General features: G+C 43.6%; 2 protein-coding genes across 2 annotated transcripts in view; both read left to right on the top strand.

Annotated features, from left to right (window-relative positions):
- LOC118370045 (fer-1-like protein 4) overlaps positions 1–4460 on the top strand; it is a 101239-nt gene extending 96779 nt beyond the window's left edge. Inside the window, 1 exon segment of the mRNA XM_035754803.2 lies at positions 3308–4460. Within this exon segment, the coding sequence (XP_035610696.2) occupies positions 3308–3488 (181 nt within the window). The 3' untranslated portion in view covers positions 3489–4460.
- A 15348-nt stretch (positions 4461–19808) lies between these two features.
- unm_sa1614 (un-named sa1614) overlaps positions 19809–23358 on the top strand; it is a 114368-nt gene continuing 110818 nt past the window's right edge. Inside the window, exon 1 of the mRNA XM_035754802.2 lies at positions 19809–20215. Coding sequence (XP_035610695.1) covers positions 20015–20215 — 201 coding nt within the window. The 5' untranslated portion in view covers positions 19809–20014. The remainder of the gene's footprint in view (positions 20216–23358) is intronic.

The following is a 23358-nucleotide window of genomic DNA, read 5'->3' as shown; positions in this document are numbered from 1 at the left end:
AAAACACAGTGGTTCGATTCATCCTGAAAGTTGTCATATTCAAGTTCAATCCATTAAATATTGGAAATGGAAAAAGTATACAATAGTCATATAAATCTGCCCTAATTCTCACTAATCATGGAACTATAGGACAAGGGTCCACTTGTGGTGAACCAGGCTTCAGGTTTAACCTGCTACATGTGATCTTGAATTCCGTAATGATTCAAATAGGCTACTTGTCCCGAATTATTGCACAACGTTAGCCTAATATAATCCAGTAATGCTAGCGACCCACAGGAATAATTTACACGGAAGTGACAGAGGAAGTAAAAGGTAAACAGAATGGAATGATGCTAAATGTAATCTACAAAATGAATAAAATGAACACTAAAGTGACAGTTATAAATATATATGTGGGTATTACTGATGGTGGCTAGTATTTAACAAATTGTATGATACAAATTGTAAAATAAAATGGAGAAAAGCCTGGGCATACTGTAGACTTATTAAAACATTCTAAAGTGCATACATCAATTTGGCAGGTTCAGTCCGACAGAAGCCTATGGCTTGGGTGTCCAGATTTCATCCATTCAAATTATGAGGGCACACAATAAAAATTCCGTACCGGCACAGCTACAGTGCCTTTGACTTTTTCCACATTTTGTTACGTCACAGCCTTATTCTTAAATTGATTTAATTGTTTTTTCCCCGTCATCGATCTACACACAAAAATCATCATAATGACAAAGCAAAAACAAGTTTTTAGAAATGTTTGCTAATTTATTAAAAATAAAAAACATATCACATAAGTATTCAGACCCTTTACTCTGTACTTTGTTGAAACACCTTACAGCATCGAGCGATTAAAGCATGGAGTCTTTTTGGGTATGACGTTACAAGCTTGGCACGCCTGTATTTGGGTAGTTCCTCCCATTCTTCTCTGCAGATCCTCCCAAGCTCTGTCACGTTGGATGGGGAGGGTCGCTGCACCGCTATTTTCAGGTCTCTCCAGAGATGTTTGATTGGGTTCAAGTCCGGGCACTGGCTGGGCCACTCAAGGACATTCAGAGACTTGTCCCAAAGCCACTCCTGAGTTGTCTTGGCTCTGTGCTTAGGGTCGTGGTCCTGTTGGAAGGTAAACTTTTACCCTAGTCTGAGGTCGTGAGCGCTCTGGAGTAGGTTTTCATCAAGGCCAAATCAAATCAAATCAAATGTATTTAAATAGCCCTTCGTACATCAGCTGATATCTCAAAGTGCTGTACAGAAACCCAGCCTAAGACCCCAAACAGCAAGGAATGCAGGTGTTAAGGCATGTTGGCTAGGAAAAACTCCCTAGAAAGGCCAAAACCTAGGAACAAACCTAGAGAGGAATCAGGCTATGAGGAGTGGCCAGTCCTCTTCTGACTGTGCCGGGTGGAGATTATAACAGAACATGACCAAGATGTTCAAATGTTCATAAATGACCAGCATGGTCAAATAATAGGTCTGAGACAGGTAGCACGTCTGGTGAACAGGTCAGGATTCCATAGCCGCAGGCAGAACAGTTGAAACTGGAGCAGCAGCACAGCCAGGTGGACTGGGGACAGCAAGGAGTCATCATGCCAGGTAGTCCTGAGGCATGGTCCTTGGGCTCAGGTCCTCCGAGAGAGAGAGAGAGAGAAAGAAAGAGAGAAAGAAAGAAAGAGAGAATTAGAGAGAGTATACTTAAATTGACACAGGACACCGGATAAGACAGGAGAAGTACTCCAGATATAACAAACTGACACTAGCCCCCTGACACATGAACTACTGCAGCATAAATACTGGAGGCTGAGACAGGAGGAGTCAGGAGACACTGTGGCCCCATCCGATGATACCCCCAGACTGAGCCAAACAGGCAGGATATAACCCCACCAACTTTGCCAAAGCACAGCCCCCACACCAAAGAGTTCCATCTTTGTTGAATCTTGTTTTGCATGGACTAAGAGTCTAGGTGCTTTTTGGCAAACTAGTGCATCTAAATATTTTAAAGGGGGGACTAAGAGGGTGCTGTCACATGCCTTTTATTGAGGAGTGGCTTCCGTCAGGTCACTCTACCATAAAGGCCTTATTGGTGGAGTGCTGCAGAGATGGTTGTCCTTCTGGAAGGTTCTCCCATCTCCACAGAGGAACTCTAGAGCTTTGTCAGAGTGACCATTGGGTTCTTAATCACCTCCTTGACCCAGGCCCTTCTCACCTGACTGCTCAGTTTGGCCAGGGAGCCAGCTCTAGGAAGATTCTTGGTGGTTCCAAACTTCTTCTATTTAAGAATGATGGAGGCCACTGTAATCTTGGGGATCTTCAATGCAGCAGAAATGTTTTGGTACCCCTCCCCAGATCTGTGCCTCGACACAATCCTGTCTTGGAGCTCTACAGACAACTCCTTCGACCTGATGGCTTGGTTTTTGCTCTGACTTGCACTGTCGTCTGTCAGACCTTATATAGACAGGTGTGTGCCTTTCCAAATCATGTCCAATCAATTGAATTGACCACAGGCACTGTATTGCCAATTTCACTGTAGAAAAGGGGCCACAATACATGTCGTGTTGATATGATTTTCAGTTTGCTTCCATATGTCTGGTTTCACAGTGATCATAAGGAAAAATAATCTAAAACAATTGCTGTGTATTTATAATCCCCATTCTCCAAACTGTTAACCATTTATAAATGACAGTGCATGGAGAATGCTATTTGTTTCGTAAAAAATATAAAGTATATGTTGGAACCGGTAGGTTCGCAAAACCTTATTCATGGTTCCCTTGTGCGTAAAGGTGGTGGAATTAAGTTAAAGTCAGAATACAGCTTATCTGAAGACACCTCTACCACATCTTCATTTCTTAGATCTCCACCCTGAACGAATAGCGGGTGAATAGCTTAAGATCAAGGTTAGAATACGTATAGAGTGCATAAAAAGGGAATAATATTACATTTACTTGTGCTTTATCGGGGCCATTGAGCGCATTAACATGTGTTTGTTAAGTGAATACAAATGGACATACTATTCACATTTTTTATAGAAGTTGTAAATGGGGGTCATAGACTGCATTTAAACATTGATACAGTTTAGAAGGTTTGATTGAATCTGATCCGTGGGCACACTTTGTGCAATTCGCTAAGTTTACACTGAAAACAAAGCTTAAACATCTATTAATTTATTATTTACCTGAATGCCTTATTAATGAGTCCTACTGCTCACACTATGTCATTGTCTACTGTGTTAAAAAATGTAATTAAACAAATCCATGAAACTGGGAAACATTACTAACTTTTTTGTTAATTTTGTATCTTTCCTCATTCTACCTTATATTAGTCGCCCCAAGACAACCTTCAACTGGTTTATCAACCCCATGAAGACCTTCATCTTCTTCATTTGGAAAAAATACAAGAAGTACATCATCGCTCTACTCATCCTGGCAATCCTGCTGGTTTTTCTCATCCTCATCCTCTACACGCTCCCTGGACAGATCAGTACGCTCATCGTAAATGGATGAACAGTTAACAAGTGCATAAGGATCAGACGGAGAATGAAACATCTATATGAGAAATGTACTTCGTTATCATAAGTTCCATTTAATTTGTGTTAGGACATTGTGTGTGGTAGATTTGCTATTGTGATATACTCTATGTAAGTGCTCATTTCCTTTGTATAAGTCTTGTAATTTTCAAAAACTTGGTTATTATTAGACCAATCTTAAACATTTATTAAACAATCAAAGCTACTGATGAGGAATTCTTTGCACTGACTTGGCTCAGAGCAGGACAGGGCAGCTGGCCCTTAAACGTACATGGAGAGCTAACATTAATGACATGTATGTCGATCTCTCATGGCTCAAATTAGAAGAGAGATTGACAAGCTGAATGTACCGAGCTGTACCGAGCTGTCTGTTTAAAATACAGCGCGGACACTCATGCATACCCCACAAGACATGCCACCAGAGGTCTCTTCACAGTCCCAATGTCCAGAACAGACTATAGGAGGCGCACAGTACTAGATAGAGCCATCACTACATGGAACCCTATTCCATATCAGGTAACTTGATGCAAGCAGTAGAGATTTAAACATTTAAAAAGAGGGTAAAAAAATACACCTTATGAAACAACGGGGACTGTGGAGAGACACACACAAAGGTACAGACACATGCATAGGCACACATTTTTGACATTGTTGTATGGTGGTGTTGAACATTTTGTGCTGTGGATATGTAGTGGTGTAGGGATGTTATATGATGTACTGTTTTATATTTAGCTCATTCAGTACGAACATAGTTCACTTCTTTATCTTTTGTTTTATATGTAATGTGGGTGCTTTGGTGTGTTTGGACCCCAGGAAGAGTAGCTGCTGCCCTGACAGGAACTAATGTCGATCAAAATAAATACAAAAATACAAATACTAATCAGGAATGTTCCTCAACCACATTATTTACAATATGTACTTTTTCAATACATTTCTGTCAGTGAAATAACCTGCCTCATGTCATTCTTAATATATGGAATGTTTAGGCTTTGCTCTCTTCTGGTCCACTACTAGGTCATGAAGGTTATTGCAGAATTTCTGTTAAAGGGAAATGGAAATACTAGGCTTTAGAACACCAGCTAATTGTAACCATAGAGATCCGATTAATTACTTTTTTTGTATTTATTTTTTTATTCTAATTCCTAATTTTATGACTAACTGTAAATCGCCATTTTGGTATTTTTGCATCATCGGTAGAAGAGTTTTGGAATTCCTGAATTTACTGAGACCATGACCTCTGTACATTAATTAGCATACTTTTCTGGTGTCAAACCACATATGAAAACATTATACTCATTTTTTAACGCTGAAAAACAGCCCTTTCAAATGATATGGCATACAATAGCACCACATCAATCAAATGGCAATCAGTCAAGAAAAAACATCTTATATGCTTTTTTCCAAAACAACTGCCATTTACACAACTTCCTAATGAAGAGCATACTGAGGCTTCCTTCTTTTCTATGGATTGATAATCTGCCATCAGCATAGTAATTCATTTTACTGTGAATGAGTTACAGCAGTTTTATTGACCGGTGGTATTTTTCTAGAATTCTATGGAATGTTCTGTGATCAGACACTTTCTTATGTGGATAGTATATTAATTATATATTTTGGGGTGGCAGGTAGCCTAGTGGTTAGAGCGTTTGGCCAGTAACCTAAAGGATCGGATCTCCGAGCTGCCAAGGTACAAATCTGTCATTCTTCCCCTGAACAATGCAGTTAACCACTGTTCCAAGGACGTCATTGTAAATGAGAATTTGTTCTAAACTGACTTGCCTAGTTAAAAGAAAGAAGAAATTAAACACATACCCTGAGTGTACAAAACCTTATGAACATCTGCTCTTTTCATGAAATAGACAGAACAGGTGAATCCAGGTGAAAGCTATGATCCCTTATAAATGTCACTTGTGAAATCCACTTCAATCAGTGTAGATGAATGGGAGGAGACAGGTGAAAGAAGGATTTATAAAACTTGAGACAATTGAGACAGATTTCGACTCTCTCTCTCAACCTGCTGTCTCGAACTCTGAATGCTCGTCTAAGAAAAGCCAACTCACATTTACTCCTGAGGTGCTGACCTGTTGCACCCTCTACAACCACTGTGATTATTATTATTTTACCCTATTGGTCATCTATGATTGTTTGAACATCTTGGCCATGTACTGTTATAATCTCCACCAGGTACAGTCAGAAGAGGACTTGCTACCCCTCAGAGCCTGGTTCCTCTCTAGGTTTCTTCCTAGGTTCCTGCCTTTCAAGGGAGTTTTTCCTAGTGACCGTGCTTCTACAGTACATCTGCATTGCTTGCTGTTTGGGGTTTTAGGCTTTGAATGGGGTATGGTAGTAGGTGCCAGGCACACCGGTTTGTGTCAAGAACAGCAAATCTGCTGTGTTTTTCACGCTCTCATGTGTATCAAGAATGGTCCACCACCCAAAGGACATCCAGCCAACTTGACACAACTGTGGGAAGCATTGGAGTCAACATGGGCCAGCATCCCTTTGTAACGCTTCAACACCTTGTAGAGTCCATTCCCCGATGAATTGAGGCTGTTCTGCAACTCAATACTCTTGAGTGTAAAATAGTTATCTCTGCAGCACGGATTCTGTTGCTATGTTTTTATTTATTTTTATTTCACCTTTATTTAACCAGGTAGGCTAGTTGAGAACAAGTTCTCATTTGCAACTGCGACCTGGCCAAGATAAAGCATAGCAGTGTGAAAGAGACAACACAGAGTTACACATGGAGTAAACAATTAACAAGTCAATAACACAGTAGAAAAAAAGGGGAGTCTATATACATTGTGTGCAAAAGGCATGAGGAGGTAGGCGAATAATTACAATTTTGCAGATTAACACTGGAGTGATAAATGATCAGATGGTCATGTACAGGTGGAGATATTGGTGTGCAAAAGAGCAGAAAAGTAAATAAATAAAAACAGTATGGGGATGAGGTAGGTGAAAATAGGTGGGCTATTTACCAATAGACTGTGTACAGCTGCAGCGATCGGTTAGCTGCTCAGACAGCAGATGTTTGAAGTTGGTGAGGGAGATAAAAGTCTCCAACTTCAGAGATTTTTGCAATTCGTTCCAGTCACAGGCAGCAGAGAACTGGAATGAAAGGCGGCCAAATGAGGTGTTGGCTTTAGGGATGATCAGTGAGATACACCTGCTGGAGCGCATGCTACGGATGGGTGTTGCCATCGTGACCAGTGAACTGAGATAAGGTGGAGCTTTACTTAGCATGGACTTGTAGATGACCTGGAGCCAGTGGGTCTGGCGGCGAATATGTAGCGAGGGCCAGCCGACTAGAGCATACAAGTCGCAGTGGTGGGTGGTATAAGGTGCTTTAGTGACAAAACGGATGGCACTGTGATAAACTGCATCCAGTTTGCTGAGTAGAGTGTTAGAAGCAATTTTGTAGATGACATCGCCGAAGTCGAGGATCGGTAGGATAGTCAGTTTTACTAGGGTAAGTTTGGCGGCGTGAGTGAAGGAGGCTTTGTTGCGGAATAGAAAGCCGACTCTTGATTTGATTTTCGATTGGAGATGTTTGATATGAGTCTGGAAGGAGAGTTTACAGTCTAGCCAGACACCTAGGTACTTATAGATGTCCACATATTCAAGGTCGGAACCATCCAGGGTGGTGATGCTGGTCAGGCGTGCGTGTGCAGGCAGCGAACGGTTGAAAAGCATGCATTTGGTTTTACTAGCGTTTAAGAGCAGTTGGAGGCCACGGAAGGAGTGTTGTATGGCATTGAAGCTCGTTTGGAGGTTAGATAGCACAGTGTCCAAGGACGGGCCGGAAGTATATAGAATGGTGTCGTCTGCGTAGAGGTGGATCAGGGAATCGCCCGCAGCAAGAGAAACATCATTGATATATACAGAGAAAAGTAGAGACATAGCAACAGAAGCTGTGTTGCAGAGACAACTATTTAAATGGAGGCCTCCCAGTTCAGAGGAAAATGTTTGCTTTTGTGTGCTGCAGGCGCTGTATTTACTATGCTCTCTTCTGGAACAATGTGGACCAACTGGAGCTCCAATGCATTAATTGTTTACTAGCAGAGGACGACAGAGAAGAAGTGGCTACTCTTAGCAAACAGATTAAGAACACAATCTACTAGGGAAAGCACCCTGCCTACCTTCTCTACTCCACAGGCTGGACGCCGTTCCGATGTGTTGAGAGTATCACCGCCATGTCAACATTCAATGACTGATTGGCCATTGCCTTCCAGGGACCCCTTCCTGAAGAAGTCTCCCACTTCCCTGGAAAATGGAGCAGGACCGTCACTTCTGATGGATATAGTAGACGATACAGTCACCATGGAAGCATGTCACCCACCGTAGGCCAAATGGAGGGAAGCTGCCTGGGCTTCTCCGGCTTTGGAGGTTCCAGCGCCATCATCCCCTATCCTGCCTCGGATTCTGCTTTGGACTCAGATCACCAGACCTCGAGGGTGGCTGATGCACTGGCTCCTCCATCAGCCATATTGCGTTTTGTGCCCAGCTCAAGGTGCAAAAACTGCCAGAACTCTTTTGCCACCTCACCAGCCATTTTAATCAATTAATCAAATGTATACATCAGACAATGTCACAAAATGCTATACAGAAACCCAGCCTAAAACCCGAAACAGCAAGCAATGGTGAGAAAAATCTTGGTTCGTGGTGCAAAAACCTTGTGCTATTCTGGGGCTCGGTACAGGACATTACTAGGCTGCTTCTTACCATTTTAGGGCTGTTGCTATCGTAATCCATGTGGGATCTAATGACATAAGGATGGCTAGCTCAGCTCTTCTGAAACTGAATTTATAGAACTGATTGGAACTCTGAAAGACTCCAACAAATGTCCAAGATTCAGTAGGTTGCTGGCAGTACACGACTGGCTACTTTAGCTCTGTTGGAGTTACTTTTGTGGATAACCTTGACACCTTTTGGAAACAGAAGATGTTCTACAGAGAGGATAGGGTCCATCCAAATCATCTTGGTGCCTGGATCCTGTCCTTGCTGCGCTGAGACAATGACTTATCAACACCCCAAGTCCCGCTCTTGTAATTCCAACCATAAATGATCAGCGTTATCATCATACAGCAGGCCCGCAACAAGTACCATCATTGACTCTTGTTTTAACCCATGTCCTCGCTGAATGCATCGGCCTAATGGCACAGTTCAACAATCTATGCCAATTCAAGGTACCCCTATGGTATTTTCAAATAAGGGGTTACCAACTGAGCATAGTTCAATGCATAGGCCTAATGGTTCGGTTCTAGGCAATCTTGTATCTATTCCAATTCAAGTCAACCCCATGGTATTTTTTAGTAGGGGGATGGATACCTGTTGAAAGTGGAATGTTTGTGTAAGAAACTCTGTTGGATCTGAAATCCCGCAGCTGGACTGATTCATGTAAATGCCAGAAGTTTGATTTCAAACAATTATTTTATTGTAACTCTGGCTTCTCAAACCAACGCGGACATTCTGGTTATAACTGAATCTTGGCTAAAGCAGTCTATGCCGGACTCTGATGTGTATCTGACTGGTTAGAATCTTTTTAGATCTCGAGTTGGTAGAGGGGGGATGTCACCATATAGATAAAAAGCTATCTAAATGTTTCTATATCCATCACCACCTCTGTCCTTAAGCAATTTGAATGTCTAGTCCTAAATGTGAAACTTTATCGCCCTCCCACGGCCTCCATATGTGCTCTCACAAAATTGTCTAACCTACTGTCGAACAATGATCAATCTGAATTACTGATAGTGGGTCATTTTAATTGAGATTGGTTGATGCCAATATCTGGGTTGAAAGATATTTGTACTGAGATCAATCTAACTCAGCTGATAACTAAACCAACTAGCCTCAACTTCAAACACCCCAAAAAATCTACTCTATTACATATGATTCTAACTGATGCCTCTTAAATGTTTTCAGCCATATTCAACCGGTGTTTTGTAAATTTGTCAGTTATTCGTCAGTTATCCTGCGCTCTTTCACACTCAGACGAGAGTGCTCTGAAATCGGAGTAGTTAGCCAGAGCAAATTTACCAGCTACAGTCCATCTATCGACAGTTGTCGCAGTGACATCATGGACATTCTTTCAAATTGGTTACTTGCATTGGGGAGTCTTTTGTTTAGACAGCTAGCTAAACAATTAACCATAATCCCAGCTCATAAACATTACTACCCTGCATGAATTGTATTAATTTTTTTATGTAACCTTGATTTAACTAGGCAAGTCAGTTAAGAACAAATTCTTATTTACAATGACGGCCTACCCCGGCCAAACCCTCCTCTAAACCGGACGACGCTGGACCAATTGTGCGCTGCAGTCCCTTAGACCACTGCACGTCTCTGGAGCCCAAAAAATAAACTGCATGTAGCTAACCCACCAGGTTCATTGTTAGCTAGCTAGCTAACAGTAGGCTATCACTACAATGCAAATGGATCTGAGATACAAATAATATTACGACACAGATCATATATGTACCATTAGCTAGCGAGCCAGCCAGCTAACGTTATGTAGATAGCTAACAGTACACTTTAACTTGAAATGAAAATTACTTTCTGGCAAAATTCGAAACGTGTAATATCTGAAAAAGTAGCCAGCTAGACTATCTTACCCATGTACATGGATGGACGCTTCTCCCTCTCTGTCACGGATGCCATGGTTACCTTAGTTTGAAGATGCAATCCGGGGACAGGTGTTTTATACAATAGCCTTCTGTGTGTTCTCTTTTCGACTCCCTCTGCATAATTTTCTCCATCTCTCCATTTCTCCTTCTCCTTAGCTATCATACTTCCACTGATTTCAAAACTCGGTCCTCCAGAAAGTGGAGAACAACAATTTTACAGTTCTACACTACTGGGTATCTTAAAAAAAGCGGCAATAGAAAGGATTACCTACACATACTGACCAGCTCATATTATAGACAGAAGCATGCTACATGACAGTCCAATCCAAAGTCATCCCTGGCAAGTTCAGCCCATCCATTATCTGAGACAATCATGGCTCAGCCCCCACACCACTAGAGGGATATCTTCAACCACCAACTTACCATCCTGAGACAAGGCCGAGTATAGCCCACAAAGATCTCCGCCACTGCACAACCCAAGAGGGGGGAACTGGACAGACAGAGCCAGCAAGGGCGGGTTGTTGCTCCAGAGCCTTTCCGTTCACCTTCACACTCCTGGGCCAGACTACACTCAATCATATGACCCACTGAAGAGCTGAGTCTTCAGTTAAGACTTAAAGGTTGAGACCGGAAGGCAGTGAGTTGTTGCGCAACAGCCTTTTCTAAAAATGTTGAGAGGAATGGAAGATTTGATATAGGCTGATAGTTTTTTATATTTTCTCGGTCAAGGTTTTGATTTTTCAACATTTACATTTACATTTAAGTCATTTAGCAGACGCTCTTATCCAGAGCGACTTACAAATTGGTGCATTCACCTTATGACATCCAGTGGAACAGCCACTTTACAATAGTGCATCTAAATCTTTTAAGGGGGGTGAGAAGGATTACTTTATCCTATCCTAGGTATTCCTTAAAGAGGTGGGGTTTCAGGTGTCTCCGGAAGGTGGTGATTGACTCCGCTGTCCTGGCGTCGTGAGGGAGTGTGTTCCACCATTGGGGAGCCAGAGCAGCGAACAGTTTTGACTGGGCTGAGCGGGAACTGTACTTCCTCAGTGGTAGGGAGGCGAGCAGGCCAGAGGTGGATGAACGCAGTGCCCTTGTTTGGGTGTAGGGCCTGATCAGAGCCTGGAGGTACTGAGGTGCCGTTCCCCTCACAGCTCCGTAGGCAAGCACCATGGTCTTGTAGCGGATGCGAGCTTCAACTGGAAGCCAGTGGAGAGAGCGGAGGAGCGGGGTGACGTGAGAGAACTTGGGAAGGTTGAACACCAGACGGGCTGCGGCGTTCTGGATGAGTTGTTGTTCATTTCACACATGTTATCCAGATACTGACTGTTAGCACTTGGTGGTCTATAGCAGCTTCCCACAAGAATGGGCTTTAGGTGAGCCAGATTAACCTATAGCCATATTGCTTCAACAGTATTTAACATGAGATCCTCTCTAATCTTTACAGGAATGTGGTTCTGAATATAAACGGCAACACCTCCAGCTTTGGCATTTCTGTCTTGCTGTAGATGTTATAGCCATGTATCGGTACCACTGTATCATCAAAGGTATTATCTAAGTGAGTTTCAGAGATTGTCAGAATATGAATGTCATCTGTTACTAGCAAATTATGGATTTCATTAACCTTTGTTTCTTATTAAACTACATATGTTAACTTTTCTGGGATGCACTTTTCTGGGATGCTTGATTATTTTCATTACTTTACTGGGAAGCTTAGCAGAAGTAGACATGCTCAGTTATCTATGTTAGTGCAGGGTGAGCTGTACACAGTGGACTTCCACACCGCCTCAGTGCTAACAGTATAACTCTGGTTCATAGACACATGATTACTGCATACAATAGCTGTAGGATCAGCAGAGGAATTCAGGGCAGTTAGAAGGGCATAAATTGCATAGTGTCTTCCAATGTCCCTGGGATAATGTACATTTGCTGAAGCATTATGACAACTCAGCCACACAATGGAAGGGATTAACTGAGCTGGGCTTGGGTCGTTGATAAGTCTCAATGCAGCAAAACCTTGACCTATAGGGGAGGGTCTGGGTGGGCGTCTGTCCGCGGTGGCGGCTCTGGCGCGGGACGTGGACCCCACTTCACCATTGTCTTAGTCCGCCTCATTGTCCGCCTCCGTGGCTCTCTAACCATGGCAACCCCTCTCAATGACCCCACTGGACAGAGGGGCGGCAGCTCGGGACAGAGGGGCGGCAGCTCCTGGCGGCGCTGGGCAGACTGGTAGCTCAGACGGCTCTGGGCAGACGGGTAGCTCAGACGGCTCTGGGCAGACGGGTAGCTCAGACGGCTCTGGGCAGACGGGTAGCTCAGACGGCTCTGGGCAGACGGGTAGCTCAGACGGCTCTGGGGAGACGGGTAGCTCAGACGGCGCTGGAGAGGAAGGCTCTGGCAGTGCTCGACTGAGAAGCTCTGGCGCCTCTGGACTGAGGGGCTCTGGCGCCTCTGGACTGAGGAGCGGGAGCTCTGGCAGCGCCGGACAGGCGGGAAACTCTGGTAGCGCCAGACAGGCGGGAACACCTGTGTTGATGGGACGGAGAGACAGCCTGGTGCGGGGTGCCGGCACTGGTGGTACCGGGCTGGGGACACACACCTCAGGGCGAATGCCTTGCATACTACGCCAAATCAACTGCTCTCTCTCTTCACGCTCCCCCAATTCTATTAACACCTCCTCGAGTGTCTCCTCATCTCCCATCTGTTCACTCTCCTCCATTCTGTCCAATAACTCCTCGACCCTCTCAGACTCAGCCCTCAGCTTCGCCGACAGCTCCGATAACATCCATGGCTCCTTACGGTAAACAGGGGGAGTTGGCTCAGGTCTGGCTCCTGACTCTGCCACACTCTCCCTGTGCCCCCCCCAATACATTTTTGGGGGTGCCTCTCGGGCTTCCAGCCGCTCTAGCTCCTCATAATGCCGCCTCTCGGGCTTCCAGCCGCTCTAGCTCCTCATAATGCCGCCTCTCTGCCTTCGCTGCCTCCAGCTCGGCTTTGGGCGGGCAATATTCCCCTGGCTCTGCCCAGGGTCCTTTCCCGTCAAGGATCTCCTCCCAAGTCCATCTCTCCAAATAGTGCAGCCTCTCCCACTGCTGCTGCTGCTGCTGCTCCTGCTGCTGCCGCTGCCTCTGTTGCTTCTCCTGCTGCTGCCTTTGCTGCTGCTGCTGTTGCTCCTGCTGCACCTGTCGCTTCTCCTGCTGTTGCTGTTGCTGCTGCTGCTGTTGCTCCTGCTGCACCTGTCGCTTCTCCTGCTGCTGCTGCCTCTGTTTACCACGCCGCCTGGTCCTTGGTTGGTGGGTGATTCTGTAAGGGTTTTCCTGTGGTGAAGTAGAGGCGGACCAAAATGCAGCGTGGTGGTTATTCATGTTCTTTAGTGAAGGAACTATACATGAAATACCTAACAAAACAATAAATGTGCGAAAACCAAAAACAGTCCTATCTGGTGCAAACACAGAGACAGGAACAATCACCCACCAACACACAGTGAAACCCAGGCTACCTAAGTATGATTCTCAATCAGAGACAACTAATGACACCTGCCCCTGATTGAGAACCATACTAGGCCGAAACATAGAAATACCCAAAACCTAGAAAAACAAACAGACTGCCCACCCAACTCACGCCCTGACCATACTAAATAAATACAAAACAAAGGAAATAAAGGTCAGAACGTGACAGCTACAGGCAGTTAGGTTTGGGTATGTCATTTTAGGCAAAAATGATTAACATTGCCTTGGGAAACCATGAATCTGATTGTTGAAAAGATTTCTGTGTTAAATGAAATCTTACCCAGTTAATTAATAAGCCCACATGTCCAAATTTGAAGGACCCTACAAAATCAACCTTGATTGACCTTATATTTACAAATACCCCAGAAATATATGTTGTAAGTGTGGTGTTTTCCTTAGCTATACGTGACCATTGTCCTATTGTATGTATCAGGGATGTACGAAATACCTAGCTACAAACCTCCTTTTACCAGAAAGAGGAATTTTAAACATTTCAATGAACAGACTTTTTTTTACATGATCTTCAATGTCATTGACTGTATCTCATCTATTCATGATCCAGAGATGGCTCTGAAACACTTCTCAAATGTATTCAATGCTATTGTCGATAAGCATATTCCTTAAAAACCATGAGAGTTAAAAGTAGGTCTAACTCTTGGTTCACATTGGAGCTCGCCAAAGTAGAGATGCTGTCTGGGCCAAAGCTATGTTTACAGACTCAAGCCCATATTGGCAATCATTTAGGAGATTGAGAAATCTGTGTAAAACTAGTTAGAAAAGCAAAATCTCGATTGTGCAGGGAATCCGGCCAAGTTCTGGAAAATGGTAAATCTCTGATTTAATCGAGTCTCTGGCACCATTACTGATAAAATGTATATAATTAAGGCATTTAATAACCATTTTATTGCTGCAGGCTATATTTCTGATTCAGTTTCTAAGTCAACTCACTTTAAGTGTGGTCTGGATATTAATGGAGGTCATTTGTGACCGACCGGCTCGATTTGGTCTTATGTAGCAAAATGTTTAATTGTGTTTTTTACATTGGATAAAAATGGTATATAATACGCTGCAGTTGAGGAACCATGTGAAAGTAATTCTGCTTTGAAAGTTGATAAACTTGTAAACTCAGTTTTGAGAAAATTATTCTTGAATGTTTTGGTACACCTACTGTAGAGCTCCTCTTTGTCTCCACCCATTCAGCATCGTTCACACCCTCTAAAGCCTTAGCCACACCCATCACTTTAAGGATTAACATATGAGGGCATGTACTAAACAACCAAAGATGTCTAAATGCTTTATACTATGGGTGTGTTCTTAAATATAATCTGGAATGCCAGTGTGTGTTCAGAGTGCGCTCTGGGCTTCGTAAACTCATTGTCAGATTGTCCATTTGAACATTCATAACGTTTTGCTCTTAGACAAGCTACGAGCACGTATATCCTACGAAAGGGACATTAAACACTGTAATATCTTATTGTTCACCGAGTCGTGGCTGAAGGACGACATGAATAACATACAGCTGGCAAGTAATACACTGTATCGGCAGGATAGAACAGCAGCCTCTGGTCGAGACAGAGGGTGGCGGTCTATGTATATATGTAAACAAAAGCTGGTGCACGATCTCTAAGGAAGTCTTGAGGTTCTGCTTGCCTGAGGTAGAGTATCCCATGATAAGCTGTAGATCTCACTATTTACCAAGAGAGTTATCATCTATATTCTTCATAGCTGTCTATTTACCACCATAAACCGATGCTGGCACTAAAACTACACTCAATGAGCTGTATATGGTCATGCTCATCCAGAGGCGGCGCTCCTAGTGGCCGGGAACTTTAATGTAGGGAAACTTAAATCTGCTTACTTAATTTCTACCAGCATGTAAATGTGCAACTAGAGGAGAAAAAAAATAACTCTAGACTACCTTTACCCCACACACAGAGGCACGTACAAAGCTCACCCTCTCCCTACATTTGGCAAATCAGACCATAGTTAAATCCTCCTGATTCCTGGTTACAAGCAAAAACTAAAGCAGGAAGCACCGGTGACACGGTAAAAAAAAAGTGGTCAGAAGCAGATGCTAAGCTACAGGACTGTTTTGCTAGCACAGACTGGAATATGTTCTGAGATTCTTCCGATTGCATTGAGGAGTACACCACATCAGTAATTGGCTTCATCAATTAGTACATCGATGATGTTGTCCCCACAGTGACTGTATGTACATACCCCAACCAGAAGCCATGGACTACCAGGACGTGTACTCTGAGCATGTGCTGACCAACTGGTAAGTTTCATCACTGACATTTTCAACCTTTCCCTGTGTCTAATGCCAACATGTTTCAGACAGACCCCCCCTGCCATGAAGTGCATTGAAAGGTTGGTCATGGCTCACATCAACACCATTATCCCAGATAGCCTAGACCCACTCCAATTTGCATACCACCCCAGCAGATCCACAGATGATGCAATCTCTATTGCGCTCCACACTGCCCTTTCCCAACCTGGATGAAAGGAACACCTATGTGAGAATGCTATTCATTGACTCCAGCTCAGCGTTCAAAACCATAGTGCCCTCAAAGCTCATCACTAAGCTAAGGACCCTGGGACTAAACACCTCCCTCTGCAACTGGATCCTGGACTTCCTGACGGGCCCGCCCCCAGGTGGTAAGGGTAGATAACAACACATCCCACATGCTGATCCTCAACACTGGGGCCCCTCAGGGGTGCGTGCTCAGCCACCTCCTCTACTCCCTGTTCACTCATGACTGCTTGGCCCGGCACGACTCCAACACCATTATTAAGTTTGCCGATGACAAAACAGCGGTATGCCTGATCACCGACAACGTTGAGGCAGCCTATAGGGAGGAGGTCAGACCTGGCCGTGTGGTGCCAGGACAAAAACCTCTCCCTCAACGTGATCAAGACAAAGGAGCTGATTGTGGACTACAGGAAAAAGAGGACCGAGCACGGCCCCATTCTCATCGACGGGGCTGTAGTGGAGCAGGTTGAGAGCTTCAAGTTCCTTGATGTCCACATCACCAACAAACTATCAGGTCCAAACACAACAAGACAGTCGTGAAGAGGGCACTACAATGTCTATTCCCCCTGAGGAGACTGAAAAGATTTGGCATGGGTCCTCAGATCCTCAAAAAGTTATACAGCTGCACCATCGAGAGCATCCTGATTGGCACTACAGAGGGTAGTGCGAATGGCCCAGTACATCACTGGGGCCAAGCTGCCTGTCATCCAGGACCTCTGTACCAGGCGGTGTCAGAGGAAGGCCCTGAAAATTGTCAAAATCCAACAACCCTAGTCATAGACTGTTCTCTCTGCTACCGCATGGCAAGCAGTACTGTAGCAGCAAGTCTAGGTGCAAAAGGCTTCTTAACAGCTTCTACACCCAAGCCATAAGACTCCTGAACACCTAATCAAATGGCTACCCAGACTATTTGCATTGTCCCCCCCCCCCTTATTTTACGCTGCTGCTACTCTCTGTTATTATCTATGCATCGTCACTTTAACTCTACCTGCATGTACATATTACCTCAATTAACTCGACTAACCGATGTCCCAGCACATTGATTGACTCTGTACCGGTACCTACCCCGTATATAGCCTCACTACTGTTATTTTACTGCTGTTCTTTAATTATTTGTTACTTTTATTTCTAACTTAACACTTATTTTTCTTCCAACTGCATTGTTGGTTAAGGGCTTGTGAGTAAGTATTTCTCTGTAAGGTCTACGTTCTGACGGCGCATGTGACAAATAAAATGTGGAATTCAAGTTTTTTTCTGTCAATAATGTCTGGCTTGTGATGTGATTGGTCTGAAGCCAAATCCAAACGGGCTTCTCTTGCCATTTTTTTTTAGGTGCGTTAGGACTATTCACAACTGAGCTCACTCAGTTTAGTGCATTGGCTATTATTTTTTCAAGGGATGCCAAATAGATAGGCTACACATACTAAGACAGAAGGTGTCTGTTTTGTTTGCTAGGATGCTTTTGTCGGTGAGAAACATTCAGCCTCCTGTGAACTGAAGAAAATGTATTAAACACAGAGACTAAAGATAAATAATTGTGTATGTTTTTTTCTTTATACACTGCTAAAAAAATAAAGGAAACACTTAAACAACACAATGTAACTCCGTGTCAATCACACTTCTGTGAAATCAAACTGTCCACTTAGGAAGCAACACTGATTGACAATAAATTTCACATGCTGTTGTGCAAATGGAATAGACAACAGGTGGAAATTATAGGCAATTAGCAAGACACCCCCAATAAAAGAGTGGTTCTGCAGGTGGGGACCACAGACCACTTCTCAGTTCCTATGCTTCCTGGCTGATGTTTTGGTCATTTTTGAATGCTGGCGGTGCTTTCACTCTAGTGGTAGCATGAGACGGAGTCTACAACCCACACAGGTGGCTCAGGTAGTGCAGCTCATCCAGGATGGCACATCAATGCGAACTGTGGCAAGAAGGTTTGCTGTGTCTGTCAGTGTAGTGTCCAGAGCATGGAGGCGCTACCAGGAGACAGACCAGTACCTATGGAGATGTGGAGGAGGCCGTAGGAGGGCAACAACCCAGCAGCAGGACCGCTACCTCCGCCTTTGTGCAAGGAGGAGCAGGAGAAGCACTTCCAGAGCCCTGTAAAATGACCTCCAGCAGGCCACAAATGTGCATGTGTCTGCTCAAATGGTCAGAAACAGACTCCATGAGGGTGGTATGAGGGCCCGACATCCACAGGTGGGGGTTGTGCCTACAGCCCAACACCGTGCAGGACGTTTTTCATTTGCCAGAGAACACCAAGATTGGCAAATTCGCCACTGGCGCCCTGTGCTCTTCACAGATGAAAGCAGGTTCACACTCAGCACACGTGACAGACGTGACAGTCTGGAGACGCTGTGGAGAACGTTCTGCTGCCTGCAACATCCTCCAGCATGACCGGTTTGGCGGTGGGTCAGTCATGGTGTGGGGTGGCATTTCTTTGGGGGGCCTCCATGTGCTCGCCAGAGGTAGCCTGACTGCCATTAGGTACAGAGATGAGATCCTCAGACCCCTTGTGAGACCATATGCTGGTGCAGTTTGCCCTGGGTTCCTCCTAATGCAAGACCATATGTGGCTGGAATGTGTCAGCAGTTCCTGCAAGAGGAAGGCATTGATGCTATGGACTGGCCCGCCGGTTCCCCAGACCTGAATCCAATTGAGCACATCTGGGACATCATGTCTCGCTCCATCCACCACGTTGCACCAGACATTCCAGGAGTTGGCGGATGCTTTAGTCCAGGTCTGGGAGGAGATCCCTCAGGAAACCATTCGCCACCTCATCAGGAGCATGCCCAGGCATTGTAGGGAGGTCATACAGGCACGTGGAGGCCACGCATACTACTGAGCCTCATTTTGACTTGTTTTAAGGACATTACACCAAAGTTGGATCAGCCTGTAGTGTGGTTTTCCACTTTAATTTTGAATGTGACTCCAAATCCAGACCTCCATGGGTTGATAAATTTGATTTCCATTGATAATTTTTGCGTGATTTTGTTGTCAGCACATTCAACTATGTAAAAAAAAGAGTATTTAATAAGAATATTTCATTCATTTAGATCTAGGATGTGTTATTTGTGTGTTCCCTTTATTTTTTTGAGTAGTGTATATTTTTGGGAAAGTCTGGCATCCCTTGGCATCCATGAATACAAACCGCTGTTGATGAGAGGAATCATTTGAAGCCATTGCAGTCTGGTCAGTTCTTTCAGTTTTGCCCAAATAATTTTGGGTTGTTATGAGTCCGCTTCCCTTTCAAAAATGCCTGCCTTGGGGGAGGGACAGGCCACAGCACGAAGCACGTTCAGATCTCCCCCCAAATACACCGGAAGTTGTCATGGGGTGAAGGCCTATTGTTCAGTGAGCGAAGCCCTCTTCATGGCCAATTATGTGTGAAACACATCTCACTGACCTAGAAATCCCTCGGACATGATTAAAACAAACCCAGTGGTCCTCAAGGGTGACATTCACCTTTAAACATATAATTGCTTTGATACCATGTGATGATAAGTAAATCAATTGAGTAATACCTAATGAATGGCAAAGATTAGACTACAAAAGGAGCCTGAAAAAAAGGAAATTGTGGGGAAGTGTTTATGATGTAGGGCAAGGTCATTACAATGTAATTTGTGGTGAATTTTTCTCCACCAAAAAATGCTATTATTGAAGGTGCGTGTTCGGGCATGCGCGCATCCATTGCGAGTCTGACGATGATGAACGCGCACAGGAGGGTAGCCTCGGTTCCTCCCTCCTTTCGAATGTAGTATGGATTTTAGATGGGTTGTCGAAAGGATAAACATTAACATGACTTACTTAGTCTATTAAACGGTGCATGTTTAGTCTATCACTAAGTGAATTAATTTACATTAAAAATATATATATAAAATCCGTGCTTTTTAAGATCAGAATGCCGGAGTTTATCTCTGTCGACGGGTTTATCGCCGAGACCTTGGAGGACTATAGCTCTCCAACAACCTCGTCCTTCACCACCAAAATGTCAAGTTGTAGAAACGCAGTAGACCACATCGAGGAGGTAAGTTAATTGCTTCTGTACATTATGGCTATCATAAGCTGTAATCATTTGAGAAACACTCTTTTCACGTCACTTCGATACAGAAACGAATGGGGGTTTTGGGAGGCTTGCCAAGGTAACGTGCCCAGCACAAAGGTGTGCTATACAATTCAAGCATCAACCAACTAACGTTATGGCTCAATCCATGGACTGGGGTAGTAGACAAAGCGCCTTACGGCTTTCTTTGTGTCGGCCGCATCTTTTTCTCGTTTGTTCATGGATGAATTTAATTCCACAATACATAAGCATGGTTATTTTGTCACGGAAAGGCTCAATGTTGCATTAGATTTCACCAATATGCTTAAAAGCATCTACATTGTGGTGATGTCCTTTGTTTATCATATTATTCCTTGTGGCGCTCGTGCTCATTGTATGGAACGCGAGGAAAAACATTCAAATGTATTCTACATCAATAATCATAATAATAACCACTACTATTATAGGATGGTGTGCAGGCAAAACGTCCTATTTATGTTGCCTTTTAATCCATTGACACTGGTTTAATTGTTGGACTGAGAACGTAATTTTACCACTATACTCAACAGTAAATAGACAGTCGATTCGTTAGGAAAGTGATGAAATTAACCATTTTGGCAAATACGCCCATGGCATAGAAAAATGACAACTTTGTCAACTCCATTTATCTATCCGAGATATCAATTCAATAAATTATTTTTTATAATAGTCATACTTTACGTTACTGCAGTTATGATTTTGATTCAAGCTACTTGTCGTAATAGGAGTATATCAAGGCCCATATATCTGTTTATTTTTTATATATATATTTTTTACAAAATCAGGCCAAAACCATTATTTAGTGTAGGTCTACTGTATATCCATGCTTAGTCAATGATCATAAATGCTGGACAGCTGTTTTTGACCAGCAGTATTTGACATCACAGATGCCTCAGGGGTAATGTTTAAAAAAAAACAACCTTTCACCCCTTTTTTCTCCCCAATTTCGTGATAGCCAATTGGTAGTTAGTCTTGTTCCATCGCTGCAACTCCCGTACGGACTCGAGAGAGGCGAAGGTTGAGAGCCACGTGTCCTCTGAAACATGACCCTGCCAAACCACACTGTTCACTTAACCCGCAAGCCACCCGACACCAATGTGTCGGTTGTGGAAACACCGATGGACAAAAGTCCGCTTGCACGCGTCCGGCCCGCCACAAGGAGTCAGCCTAACCTGGACGGCGCTGGTCCAATTTTGCACCACCTTATGGTTCTCCCGATCATAACCGGCTGTGTAACAGCCTGGGATTGAACCTGGGTCTCTAGTGACACCTTATCAGATTGTTCCTTGTGCCTTTGATTGTTGTGCCACTCGGGAGGGCCCAGAGGTCATGTTTTTAACAATAGTTTGTTTGAGTGGTAAGCCTAACGAAGCCAACAAGTCGAGGAGTGAAGTCGGGGGAGGTGCATTTGCGACAGCCGTTAGTCGGACACTGTAGTGGTTTTCCAACATCAAGGCTCAGTTCAATATGGCAGTTTCAACATATCTGCTATTTTTTATAAAAGCGTATTTGTATAAATGTTTAAATAAACGTTTCTATACCCCCATATCACACACACAAACTGAAAACATAACAAGTCTACAATTAATTGGTTAGAGAGAGATCTGAAATATCACTTTCATTTGGATCTGCTGTAGCTTTAGAACAGCTACTCAGTTTGGCCCGTGTGGCCAGGTCTAGGAAGAGTATTGGTGGTTCCAAAGTTGGTTCCTGTTTCAGTCACCTTTTTGGCCACGTTCGAATGGGTCAAACAAAACACCCTAATGATTTGGTTGACAAATGGTGCCTCCCACAATATAGGTGATGGGTGCAGTTGGTGAGAAGCACCTTGGCTTAATAAAAAACTGCTTGTCCTTTGATCACACAACTTTTGTAAAGGCCATTCTGGACAATTTTTATAACCATAGTGCAACACACTTTGAAAAGGAGTGACCAACGATGGTCACCGACGTCACAAACAGGATCCACCCCTTTTCAAAGTGTGTTGCATTATGGTTATAAAAATTGTCCTCCTTAAGACCTTCGCTTGAAAAATTTGAAAAAAGTGGCAATAGTACTTTTTGTCCATTTTGAGACGCCGTAGCCAGTATACACTTCCTCAAAATAGTCAGAATGACTCAAGAACTCTATCATTAACCTTTTTTGCCGAAGAGATCTTAGTCGTACAACTTTATATCTAACTAAGATGTTTGATGCAGTATTTCTCCATTAAAAAAGTTGCTTGAAAACTAGTCGTCTCTCGTTGAATGACAACAGACTTTTTATTGAAGAATCCCTACTGTTGACCAATCACTGACGAAGAGGTGTTACCTCCAAAAAATATGTTGTGTGCCTGAACAGCCGAAAAGGAAACTTCACAAAATGTAGTCATAATATATACACGAACACAGAGAGCCTGTTCTAATAGAAAAAGAGAGATAGAAAGCCTTTATTACAGCAGACTGAAAACAGTTGCATGCATTTGTGAATTGTGGTTTATTTATTGTTTAGGCTAATTATTCAAAGCTCCCTTTATTATTTCATTTTAAAACTAAAATGCTTGATTGCATTTCAAAGCATGGATGTCTTGTATGCTGTGTGATGGAATGATTGATTGATACAGTAGCCTATATATTGAAGTATAAGCCTAAGTAAGTTACAGTATTAACTAAACAGGACACGCTCTTTGGCCTACAGCTCGATGGTGGTTAATTTATTTATATAGCCCTTCGTACATCAGCTGATATCTCAAAGTGCTGTACAGAAACCCAGCCTCAAACCCCAAACAGCAAGCAATGCAGGTGTAGAAGGAAACGGTGGCTAGGAAAAACTCCCTAGAAAGGCCAAAACCTAGGAAGAAACCTAGAGAGGAACCAGGCTATGAGGGGTGGCCAGTCCTCTTCTGGCTGTGCCGGGTGGAGATTATAACAGAACATGGCCAAGATGTTCAAATGTTCATAAATGACCAGTATGGTCAAATAATAATCACAGGCAGAACAGTTGAAACTGGAGCAGCAGCATGGCCAGGTGGACTGGGGACAGCAAGGAGTCATCATGCCAGGTAGTCCTGGGGCATGGTCCTAGGGCTCAGGTCCTCCGAGAGAGAGAAA

Source organism: Oncorhynchus keta, chromosome 37 (genome assembly GCF_023373465.1).
Source record: "Oncorhynchus keta strain PuntledgeMale-10-30-2019 chromosome 37, Oket_V2, whole genome shotgun sequence".
Classification (NCBI taxonomy): Eukaryota; Metazoa; Chordata; class Actinopteri; order Salmoniformes; family Salmonidae; genus Oncorhynchus; species Oncorhynchus keta.
Note: the sequence above shows the minus strand (reverse complement) of the source record. Positions and strands in the feature narration are given on the sequence as shown.